Source organism: Aphis gossypii, chromosome 2 (genome assembly GCF_020184175.1).
Source record: "Aphis gossypii isolate Hap1 chromosome 2, ASM2018417v2, whole genome shotgun sequence".
Classification (NCBI taxonomy): domain Eukaryota; kingdom Metazoa; phylum Arthropoda; class Insecta; order Hemiptera; family Aphididae; genus Aphis; species Aphis gossypii.
Window position 1 is genome coordinate 49,023,652 of NC_065531.1, and position 13,445 is coordinate 49,037,096.

A 13,445-nucleotide genomic window follows, 5' to 3' on the forward strand; every position below is an offset into this window, starting at 1 on the left:
TGTTTTTTTAAATGTAAAAATAATGTATTGATCGACGAGTCATTGTCACATAATCACGCATGTACTGAAGAAAGCATACTACTTAGACAAGCGATTAGTAATAGTGCCAAAAGAAAAGGCTTAGAAGATATTTGCGAAAGCCCTTCTAAAATATTTCATCGTGAATTAAAAAATGATGATCTCAATTTAACGCATAATGATTGTAATCTAATTCGAAAAAATATTTATAATGCTAGAAAAGCTATACAACCAAAAATTCCGAAAAATATTGACGATGTTCATAATGTTCTAAATGATTTAAAACTAACAACGAATCGAGATGAGCAATTTTTATTAGTTAATGATAAAGTTAGTAATATTATAATTTTCTCCACAGTAGAAAACTTAAAATTGTTATGCTCGAAAAATATTATTTATGTAGATGGAACATTCAAAAGTGTCCCGAAGATGTTTACTCAAATGTTTACAATCCACACAATGCATAACAACCTTTACATTCCTTTAATTTTTTGCTTACTCAAAGATAAAAACACTCAAACATATGCACAATTTTTTCAGTTATTAGTCGACGAATGTATTAAGATTAATTTAGTTTTAAACCAGAATTCATATATGCAGATTTCGAGAACGCAATTCATTTAGGTGCTCTTTCCACATGGCCAGAAATTAATATTAAAGGCTGTCGGTTTCACATTGCACAAAGCTAGAGGAGAAAAATACAAACTTTAGGAGTTAGTAATGAATATAAACAAGATTCTGAACAAGGTAAATACTTGAAATATTTTTTTGGATTACCATTCTTAAAGCCTGAGGAAGTTACGCATTGTTTTATAGAAGATCTAATGTCTATTCAACCAAATGATCAACGAATACAAGAATGAAATTGCGCATTGTATGTCCTATGGAAACTCTCCGATCCATTTGTTGTATACATTTGTTACTTTTCGCCACCAACACTGTCCTAAATGGAATCGACATGCTTGAATTTCAATACTTGGGAGTACTTCTCGACATGCTTCATTGGCGCTTATTTCAAAATCTAAATGTATTTTGCGAATAACAAGTTTTTTGAAAATAAGTTTTTCACACAAATCTTGAAGATACAACCACGTCATGTCAATGTAGGTTGATTTAGATTTTTCAGGCAAGAAAAAATAAGCCACGGGTATATAAAAGCCATTTCACAAACAATTAATTGTATAGAGCTGAATATAATATTTTGGTGCATAATTAAAAGTACCATCGGCAAAAAATCTGATGAATCAACCATACAATTTAGATTTTGTTTTGTAGTAATACAAACGAATAATTTGTTATCGGGTACAAAAACAAATTGGTCACCTTTAAATTTAAGTACATCAATATTATCCATACTTTTAAGTTGTTCAATCGACTCTATTAGAGATTTAGGAAAAGCCGGATATATTTGTCGTCGTTTGTCGTACATGGCTTTTCTGATTGACCGGATATCCCTATGTTCAATTTCTGAATGTACACTATTTACGAGTTCTGTTCGAATTATTTTTATAGGTCGAACAGAAATAGAACCACTTGCGTTGCGCTTACAGTTTTCTCTTAAAACTTATCATTCAATGCTTTGGACTGAATTTTCACTATGATTATGTTCATTCGTCGTTTCGTGGAGTAAATTTCCATTTGTTACAATGCTACAGTAGCACGACTTTTGTATACACAACCATTTTTTAAAACCATCTTTTCGTGTTCGTATAAGCCAATATTTATACAAATTAAGTAACGCAAGTGGTTTTCCTTTTTCAGAAATAATAAACTTCACTTCGTTATTGACTTCCATATTATTATTCATCAATTTCACAATCAAAAAGTTATTTGATAGGTATATATCACTGTTGTACATCAAGTTTATAAATGTTACTAAACAGACGACCAGATTTACAGTCCGATTTTTTATAAATAGAGTTAGATTGTGGTAAATTGACAGTGCTATTTTTCGCTGGAATCAGTAAAATCACCTAGTACGCCGGGCGCCGGCTCCGGCATACTGCACTTGGAAGAACAAGGCGGCTGACTGGCAAAATATAACCGTTTGTTTGGACCCTTACTTATAGTTAAGTATACGTGAAAATGCAGCGGAATACGCAGCGTAAGAAATACGCGGCGGAAAACGCAGTGTAGGTATAGTCACACATATAGCGGTTGAACCGCAACATGACACGGTCGAACGCGAACCGCGTATGTGTGAACGCGTATCAGGCGGTTGCATTTAAAATCAAAAATTTTGAAATTTTTTGGCGGTTCAGCCGCTGCAGCTCAACCGCTATGTGTGGCCCCGGCCTAAGTCAAATAGACAAATCTGGCAACATTGCACTAAACTCTTGGGTACAAAACGTACGGAATCGTGTTCTACCCAATTTATAGATCACTGACAGTCCTAAGTCTGTAAAAATGAGAAGGAGAATGTTTTTTTGCTAGGACCCAACTAGTGTAACATCCGAAAAAATCCCGGACCCAACTAGTGTGGTACCTAAAAAACACCGGGACCTAACTAGGTTAAATAAGGGTATTTTGGACCCAACTAGTAAACACCGAAACTATCGATTAAAGTTATTATGTTTAATGTTTATATTACATAAATACATAAATGAGGGTAATTTATTATAATACAATTAATAATTAATATATTAATATAATATAATAGGGACAAATTATATTATTCATTGGCATATTGATCACGTACGAGTGTACAATAAAATCCCTCATGTAAGAAGTAATATGAATAATGTTATTATCATAGAATACAAGTAGATAAATCGATATTTATCGTCTATAAACTTCGACCTAAAATGAATGAAGATGTTGTGTTTTTATATAATTACGTATTTTCGAACAAAACATCAATTATTTATTAGGTAGTCATAAACTCATAAAACTAAGTCATTAACCTCCTGAGTCCATAAATTTTGTTTACAAGTTTGATTTTAGATAATAGATGCTGAGCGGATCAATGAATATATTGTTTTAACGATGATGTTTACTTTAATTTGTTTAATAATAATGTTCCATATGTGATTAAGTGATTATACATTTTTAAACTTCAATGTTCAACCTGCGTGATTTTTGATTATTTGTGAACCTATTTCCTTAGTTTAACTGTATGTCGGTATTGACTTATAAATTAACAGTGATATTGTCTGATAAAATATTATAATAATTATTTAATATACTGTATGATGTTTCTTTTTTAAAAATAGTTCAATTTACTATATTAGGTATTTATCTTAAAATAAATTATAAAAATGTAGGGAAGTGAGTACTGCTATGCAATATTGTAAGTGATAAATGGTCACTGGTCAGTTTGATGAATTTGTTAGATTTTAACTTAATGATATAATATTGTAAATAGTTATGAAAAAATCTTATTGAAGATCGCCTATTAGCCTATGCCCTTATGATTTAAACTTTTCTTTTATGTTAGTACCTAGTTTTAATTTAAATAATACGTCTTTATAGTTTATATGAACGTATTATAGTTTGTGTAGTATGATACACTTATTGTTTGAAATTCTTGGATTTTATTTATACAAGTTTTTTTTGGAAAATTTATAGGCGTATAAATAAAAAAAAAACTAAATGACTATATTAATAAAAGTATTTAATACATAATGTATATTTTATGTTTTTAAAAACAACAAACATTTATCCTAATTCAATCAGTTCATAATTCTGGTCGACCATTTGATTCAGCCCAGTTTTTAAAGTCTAAATTGAACTCCTTGTCACATTTTTGTTTGATTGTTGGAAATAAACTGAAACACGCAAAATATTTTTAAAATTACATGGGAAAATTTAACAATAGTTAGAGAATTACTTGTGATCGATTGTCTTAAAAATATCCTTTTGAACATGGTCTACGTTTGAAGTTGCACATATAACGTGACCAAGAGTAATTTTTTTGATCTCTTTCAGCTGATCTAATAATCAATTTAAACTTTTAATAAAATTCTATCAAATTACATTAAAATACATTTATTAATTATATACCCTTTGTGAAGCTACCGGGCTGTCCTTGTACGTCATAGAAAAAGCGATCGCCAGCTTTATATCGATAAAAACTGTCGGCAATTAAGCACCGCGTTGTTGGACCTACAATCGCACCGTCACTGTGTTTTTCTAATAAAAGGCCTACTATTAAATCAATGTCATTCACAGAGTCATAAAGTTCTTTTAATTTTGCTGTATCCTAAGACAAAAAAATAAAACTATGTTAGTTTCCATTCAGTTTTAAGCTTTTTAACATAATAATATTATTAAATTTTTATTTTTTATAGGTACTATGAAATAAATTTATATTAATAACAGTATCATATATATATTAGTATAAATAATATTATTAATATAATAAATATATTATATTAATAAGTCAAACATGATAATAAAATGTAATTATTGCATATTTGATAAGATATCTTACTTTAGGGTGTAAAAGATCTTCCAAGTCTTCGAAATCTTTAGCTAACGGATACCCACACAAATGTCTAACTCGATTGTAAGGTTGGAGGCCTACATCGCGTCCCCTTAAAATATCGATTGAAAGTTGATCACGACTATTGTATTTAGGATTTTCCAAAAAAACACTATCAAGCACTTCTCGTGCTTTTAATGGATAATCGTTAATTCTAGCGAACAAATAGTTGGATAACTAAAAAATTATAATACAAATATTATATTATTATATTATTATAGGTTACGTCCTTTATATTATGTAAGATCATTAAGTATAACGAGCATAAAATTAAATAATGAAACATTTAAATAAAGAAAATAAAGAAATTGTATAACGTAGGTAGGTATATTGAAAAACGCACAACAATCTTACGTAGAAATTATAAGAAGGTTGAACCATTCGCCCTGGAGTCTCAATAAATCCTTTTAATAATTTATCGAAGTTATTATCAAGGGGAATTAGTCTGCATTTAATATCCAATCAGTAATTATCACTGAGTTTTCTATTTTGTAGTCTTTGTTCATAAAACTAATGTTAACATTCAAAATTAAATGTTTAATTAATTTTAGGTGATATACACTGTATTTATTATATATGTTGCATACTTCAATTGAACCGGTATAATCGTATGTAGGACTCGAAAAGCAGCAGTCGAAAATTCCTGAGACGTCGAGGGATTTATACTAGGATCATAGATGTTTGGTTTATTTAGTCCATAAAGTTCTTGAAAATCTTCTCCTGTTAAAAATAAAAATATACAATAAACATAATTTATAAAAATTTTAAATGTATATTGTTAATATAATATTTCGCATACCAATAATTATGGGTAAGTAATCTTCAAACGCTATACGTTGAATAGTTGCGATAACAATTCTTCGTGACTCCTGATAAACGATTTCATCGGTCCAAAATGGATTCAAAGACGAGAGTTTTGAAGCAATATAATTATGAAACCTTAAGAATAAGGTTTGCATTGCAGTTATTCCTAAATTTTGATTACCGTTGTTTGGATCCCCTGTACAAAATAATTACTAATTTACTAAAAGTAGTATATATTGGTTTCAATGCAGCTAATCAATGTTATATTAGAGCAGGCACAACATTCTCAAGGTATTAATAATTGTCAAAGATACAATACACTGTACCTGATTAATTGAAGAAAAAATGTTAATATATATGTTATGAATAAGTCACCGAAATGTATTTGTTAAATTTGAATTTAATTATAAATCAGTGCATATAAAAACGAAATTGAGCGAAGACAGTCTCCCAGCCAGCCTATATTACTAAGTATAGTAAGTATATTTTCTATTATATAAGTGTTGTGATTTATTTTACAAATTTTCGGAATCGTGTTGATTTTAATAGGCACTGATATACACACACGTGACTCCGCAAATTTTATAAATATATACACGATTCCGCATAATTTTAAATGCAACGTTGCCATTCCGAAAACAAAATATATATATTATAATAAGGGCCTAGCCACACTTGAGTGATTTTGGCGCTCGGTAAGTAAACGACGGTGGCACCCGGTAACGCGCGGTACTCGGGCGATACACGCGCGTTTTCATAGCGCATCAAAATCGCCCTAGTGTACTCGTGTAACGAAATAACGATGTAACGAAAATCTTGATAGATCGTATAAAACTGTCGTTATTTCCGTTGTTAAGATAAGTTTTTTTTGGCCAAAGTTTCCGCAACATAACGAATTAAACGTAAGTAATAAGTATACGGGTTTGTTTAAGCTATATTATTATAGATTTTAATAAATCTTGTAAATCCCAAAATTATTTTACTACATTATTTATCATTAACTGGCCATACTTATCAAGGTAAATCGTTATAATGTATATTACATATATTTTTCAAACTATTACACTAATTATTATTTTTAACTTACATATTAAAATTTTTATTTACATACATCATATATTTGATGTATTATTATCATTTTTTTTTGACCATATTGATAGCTTTAATATTTTTGTATATGAGGCGAATACCAAATCTAATTTATTATATACCCCATATAATTTGTACAACTATAATAATTTTATATGTTTTATAATACCTAACAAATGTTTTAAATTGTATAATTAATAGCTTATCATTTTTTTGTGAAATGAAAAAAAAGAAAAAATTAAATTTTTTAAAAATTACAATTTATAATAACAAGAGTAATTTATTGGTTGTATATTTGTATGGCAACGTTGCATTTAAAATTATCCGGAATCGTATAAATAAATATAAATTTTGCGGAATCGTGTTATATCCATTAATAATACAGTAAGTTTATTTAATTTTTGTCGAAAACATTTCAGTTATTATATTATTTATTTTAATTATTAGCATAGTATACATTTGTATGATAATTTATTACTATTTTTATTAATTTTTAGTGGGAATAGATTCATAGTACCTAAATTAAAAACAGTACCTAACTTAAAATTATTCTTAATAGTTTGAAAATCTCAATGTTTATATAAAATATTATAATATACATACAAATTAAAATTCCACAAAAATAAAATTTTTGTATTACAATAAAAGAAATAAAATTATAAAATATTATTCGTTTAAATATGTAGTTATGTTAAAATTTGAAACTCAACATTTTATAAAAAAAACTTGCCTGATCTAGTATTAAATTTTCAAAACCTACTGCACAGTAGAGCTGTACCGACAAGTTTACATTTTTCATTTTAAAAATAAAAGCTTCGTCCATTTTACACTAGACTCTGATTTTTGAATTTAATTTAATTTATGAAAAACTACTCAAAAGCAGACAGTTTTTATTATTTTTTTTAAATATGTGTCTAATATAATCTCTATTAAGTTTTCAACTTTTGAGTAAAAACAGTTATCAAAATTTGATTATTTCATCACTTACTAATGTTATCCTGTAAATTAAGTAACGTTCGAAAAAATACATCGGCCCAATCACCCTTAATATTAAATTAACCTGTGTCATATTCAATACTGCTTTGATTTCCGATTAATACTTCCTTGCTTTGTTGGCTTAAAAATGGACAGAACATTTGACCATTATCACTAACAGAGAAATTAAGTCTTCCACCATCCATAGATCTGAGGTGTAATGCATAACTTTCGTTAGATCCATACACTTCTGATGCGTCGATGAAATGTGAATTGGCGTTGACCTAATTAATATTTTAATATAGTTTACACAACTGTACTTTATAAATTTTAGTGTTGGGTAATGACTAAATGACCAAAAAGAACATTTACACTAAATGTTTAAAGTTAGACCTCTTTTATCCCATTTAAAATTATTATTTTATAATTACAAATTTATATTAGTAAAAAAATTGTACATAGTAAAGTTATATTAAACGAATAATTATACGCAATAATAACATTTGTAATAGATACAAGTAGATAAAAAAATAATTAATTTAATTTTGAATATTTGTTTGGTTTACTAAAATATTAATTAGGTATCTACATTGTGTGCATTTGCTAAGTTATTTTTAGTATATTTATTAGGTATATTATAATTTTTGTATAAAATAAATATATAATAATTTATGCAATAATATTGAAAACAAATATTATGTTTATAGTTTTAAAAATAATGTTAAAATGTATAAGTTATTTTCTTTATTTTGCATCCATTTTAATTAAACTTTGATTACATTATTATTATATAAAAATCAAGTAAATGTTACTTACAAAAGTTGCGGGGTAGAGCGGACAGCCATACTCCTTTGATGTCAATGCTCGGAATAAAGTCGTACAAGTTCTATTATTCACTCCAAAAACAGGATCGTCGGGTGGATTGTCGATAGTCAATTCACATAGTGGATATTCTTTTATTTTATTTTTAATTGAACAACAGTCAATTGATGAGCCTATAATATTATGTGTTTGAAAGTGATACTACGAGTATAATATAATATCAAGTTGGTCGTAAAATATTAACTTACCATTTTTTTCTGTTAAAACATGATTAGGTATACCCGAAATGTCATGAGCTAATGATTGTGAAAATGGAAATAAAAGTACATTATTTTCATCACCACGATATATTTCATGATTCAGAAAAACGTTTAAATTTATTACCCTTGGAACTGGTAATTCTTTTCCATTGGTTTGTAATCGTAATTTGTAATAACCTATGTAAATAAATATAAATAGTATATTACATTTTATACTTATTTTTATGGTTGTACACTTGTACCATATCTTACGATGTATTTTTAAAGTTCACATATCATATTATTATTATGTTTACCATTTTAAAAATTTAAGACATTTAATTAGTTCAGTTAATTAATAGTTGGTTATAAGATTTATTATTTTATGAGGTGAATTGTAAAATAGTTTTTAATTAATTTGTGCTTTTTCTTTTCAAATTCTGTCTAAAAGAACAATTAGGTTTAGAACCTACACGTAAAATATTGAAATTCTAAATTTATTATAACAGACGAGAAAAATGAATAAGTAGGTACAATTTAAATTTAAATTTATAAGGTATATTGAAATCAGTCATTGATGAACAGTTAAATTATAATAATTATTTAAATTAATTTGATTGATTTTAGTTTAAGAAATGCAGTACAAAAAACAATTTTTAAGATACAAATATTTTAGTTTATTATTAATTACTTATATTCTTTAAATATTTAAAAGTCATTTAAATTAGAAAATTTTTTAAAGAATACTATGTCTTACCATCATCGTAATTAGCATCAATCATACGAAGCATTGGCGTTTTTGAGGCACCCCATGTAGGAATCTCCAAATTATTACAAGATCCATTTGCGCTTCTATATTTGGCATTTGGATCACATTTTACGATAGGAGCACATTTCTTTAAAAATTCATCATTTGTGGTTGCAATACTTGCGATGTGTAGTGCATTTTTTTTCTGAAATATTATACAATTTAGATGTTAAATTGATAGTTAAACATCAACATTATACCTTTAAATATAAATAAATATTGTTATACATTTTTAATGTAAGAATTTATAATTATAAGATAGTTAAAATTGTAATAGGGATAATTTTAAGTATACCTATATATTTTAAATTTCGAGTGGAGTTTTTATTTTCTATCTTTGTAGGTACACGTTTATTTGTGAAAAAAAAAATGATTTCGTTATTAATACTAAGTGTAGTATTGGGTACAAATTTAATCTAATTGATACGATCTAGAAGTACTTAAAGTTGACCGACAGTAAACATTTCCAGTATTTTTTAAAATAATCACAAAAAAATAAATAGAGAATAGGAAACGGGAATGTTTTGGCAAGAATACTAGAGCAGTTTTTGGCAATATTAAAATGATCTGTTTGTTGTAATTCAAAAATAAATAGCTCTACAGGTATTTAGATTTAAATTTTAACTGAATATTCATAGTTTAATTTTGTACACAGTATGATGTAATTCAAAATACCTACTTCAAAATAATCAAAATTCAAAATACATAATATTTGAATTGTCCTACTTTTTAAATTTATTTAGATAGGATAACATTTTTGTTTATCATTAAAAAAGTTACTAGATTGTACATGCAAGATTTCTCATAACTTTTCTTAATAGAATTAAAAAAAAAAATGTTAATGTAAATAAGGTATAGTCTATAACATTGATTTTTGATGAGTTTAAAGTACAAATTTCAATATAATTATAAATATTCAAACGTTAAACTACGATTTATCCCAGAACAATTTTACTAATCTATTATAATTTAAAATATTTAAAAGAAAAACATAAATCATTTAAATTTTAGGTACTTAAATAATCCATTTCTATGCAAAATCAGATTATTAAATATTTAGAGATATTTTAAGCTATTTGTGTTAATTAGAAATGTTCAGTTGGTAAATTATCAAATTATTTATTTATTTATTGGTATAAATGCATTATAGCTAATACTTATAATAATTTTAATTCATTTAAACTCAAGTTGAAATTCCAATGAAATTTGATTTTAAAATGTTTTATAGTATTATAATATAATAGACTGTCATCTCTGCTTAAAATCGTTTTTTTCATATGGAATGATTTATTACTGTATTCAACTTAAATTTATTCATTATAATGGCAATTTCATTAATGAAGTACATGTCAAATAGTATATCTAAAATACTGCAAGGTTAGTTTGCTGATTTTAATAAATTATTACATACAAGTTACTATGGTGTTTTAGAAAAAAAATTTGATCATTCAAGTTAATTTAATCATTAAAAAAATATATAACATACAAAATATAATATAATATATAATAAGTACTTTTGGAGTTGTATTGGATTCTAGCTGAATTTTATTCTTAGTAAAAACGTGTATAATATATATAGCACATAGTAACAATAAACCAAACAAAACTATACTGAATGTCCACTTGAGCACTTTTTTATTCCAATTTATACTCAATTTGCTATTTTTTAACAATGATCTGAAATGAGAAAAATAATCAATAGATACTGTTATTTATAATTTTATAAACATATTTTATACTTATTTGAATAGTATATTAACTATATAAAATAATAATATATTGTAAAATAATTTTGTACTCACTGTGTTTCATCGGTCTGAGAAAATAGTTTCATTTTTTTTTTTTTTGTATTTTTTCGTTAGATACAAAATATTTTTAAAAAAAAATTGATTGATACTTCATGAAAATTACGATATTCAAAAACAATGGTAAATAATATTTATTGAAAGTAATAAAAATATAAAGGTTCTCAAAACATTAGCTTTATTTTAATCTTATATCTACACTATACACCATTGTAAAATATTCAGCTTTTTATTCCAACAAAAACACGTTTAATGTAGCTGAAATCCAACTATTAACTGTTTGCGCGTTTTGTGTTACCTCTTCAAATTCTTGCTTTTTTTCACATTCACATTTTTGAAATGTTGTTTTGCTTACATTATTTTCTATTTAGGAATACAATTAAAACAGTTTTATTGTATTTATTTAATTATTAAAATATACAAGTGATAAAAAGTTACTAGAAATGAAACCAATTCATGGGTTCTAAATTAAAATGTATTAATATATTTTATTTATCCCTTGAGCACATTTTAACTTTAAGTACCTATCTACATTTATTTATTTTTTCATTTAGTATTTTATTTGCACCGGTTACATAATAAAAAATACAAAGAATATTAGTACTTAAAATAATGTTTCAAGTTATGGATATTTATATACCTAATTTGCATATTTTTATATTCATAAACTTCATTTCATAGACTGCAGCGCTGCATCGAAATATATCAAATATAGTTGAAAGACAACTATAACCAGTTGCCAATGAAGTCTAAATTAATAAATTAATTTAATTTATACCAGTGATTTTCAAACTAAGTGCCGAAGCACACTGGTATGTCGTAAGAATTATGTTTTAGATTCGTTTCAAAAAATTAAATAATGACCAAAAAAAAAAAAAAAATCGTAATAGCCGTTGCTATGAAATTTAAGTGAAGATTATGTATAGCACGTTTTATTTAAAAAAAAGTTTGAAAACCACTGATTTATACATTGGTTGTAGGAAAACTGGTTGCTTATGAATGTTACCACACCATACATTCAACTACTTAACGTACTGAATAACCGACCAGGTAATATATACCCTATATTATTATATATATTTAAAATATCCATACCTATTAAATTTTCGTATCATCCATACTTGAATGACACGCGCTAAACCTACGATCGTCTCGGTGATTATACGATTGCTTATACGTTTGTCCTTTTTTAGTAGCACGATTATATTTACAATATTTCTTTACCTGACCCTTAAAACATTTCGATTGCGTACGAAAATGAGTGTAACGTTGCCAAAATACACTTTTTATTAGTATATTCAATAATGAATAACAATATTTTCAAATAAACGTAGTTAATAACTTATACAATTAAATGTTACTGTTTCTATTAGTTGCAGTATTATTCGATCAAGTTCATGTTATAAATAATAATAATAGTAATAATAATAAAATCATTTAAAAAAATTCTAATCAGTAATTAAAACTATTTAAACAGTATAGTTAATTATAAAAAATGTACATATATATAAATATATTATATAATATAATAAAAATACAAACTATAAATAATTAAAGCCTTGGTATTGATAACCCGCCTTGAAAAGTTTAATGCTAAAAAATACAACAGTAACTTGTATCAAAATTTATCATAGATAATCAATAGTTTTCCAAAATAAATACTTAGCCCGTGCTAAAGCATTTACGTACAACCGTGTGTGCCAACGCTCTTGTCGAGTATCAGTACAATTTAAATAGTCATATTTAAGTGTGTTCTTATAAGTACTATATTACTTCGTTGGTCTGACCTATTAAATTTACTGAATCGCTATGTTTTAATATTAATATTATTATATTAAAAATATTTATTATAAAATAATGTTTACGTCTGTCTACAATTTACGAAAATATGAAAAATTTAAAATATATTTAGTACCGAACTTAGACAGCGCTGCAGTCGCTGTATGATTTTATCTCAGACCATAAATTATCTAAGGACGAGTTCATGGTTAAAATATTGTGATTTTAAACCTGTGGTGTTTTTTTCCCCACAATAACACAGTCAGCTGAATTAACTTATTTTCATTTTACGGATACAATAATATACACTAGTGTTTTTTTTTTTAAACATAACATCAAAGTATTCCCTTGTTATAAAATTATTTACTATTTGTATATTATAATGGTGATTGTTTCCAGTTGATGAAAAATAATTCATCTCAAAAATAATTATTGTACTTACAATAATAATAAATATGCTTTATTTTTACACTATGATTGACCATTGTTCGTTTGGACACTATAATAGACACTTATAATTTATACAGAATTCATATAGTTAGGTATATAAATATTTAATCAAACTGTTGTGTTAGTATAAAATATTACAATAATCAATTAGTAAATATTCTGATCGTTTTAAT

The 13,445-nt window shown here is 26.0% G+C and overlaps 1 protein-coding gene across 1 annotated transcript; it reads right to left on the reverse strand.

Annotated features, from left to right (window-relative positions):
• Positions 1 to 3,610: 3,610 nt before the first annotated feature.
• LOC114120444 (peroxidase-like) lies at positions 3,611 to 12,443 on the reverse strand. Its single transcript, XM_027982347.2, is given in 14 exon segments — positions 3,611 to 3,785; positions 3,848 to 3,950; positions 4,021 to 4,219; positions 4,451 to 4,678; positions 4,856 to 4,944; positions 4,947 to 5,011; positions 5,089 to 5,221; positions 5,301 to 5,501; positions 7,455 to 7,653; positions 8,186 to 8,364; positions 8,440 to 8,628; positions 9,188 to 9,383; positions 10,753 to 10,915; positions 11,041 to 12,443. Coding segments are annotated over 14 exon segments (2,067 nt in total). The 5' UTR covers positions 11,073 to 12,443; the 3' UTR covers positions 3,611 to 3,694.
• Positions 12,444 to 13,445: the final 1,002 nt, after the last annotated feature.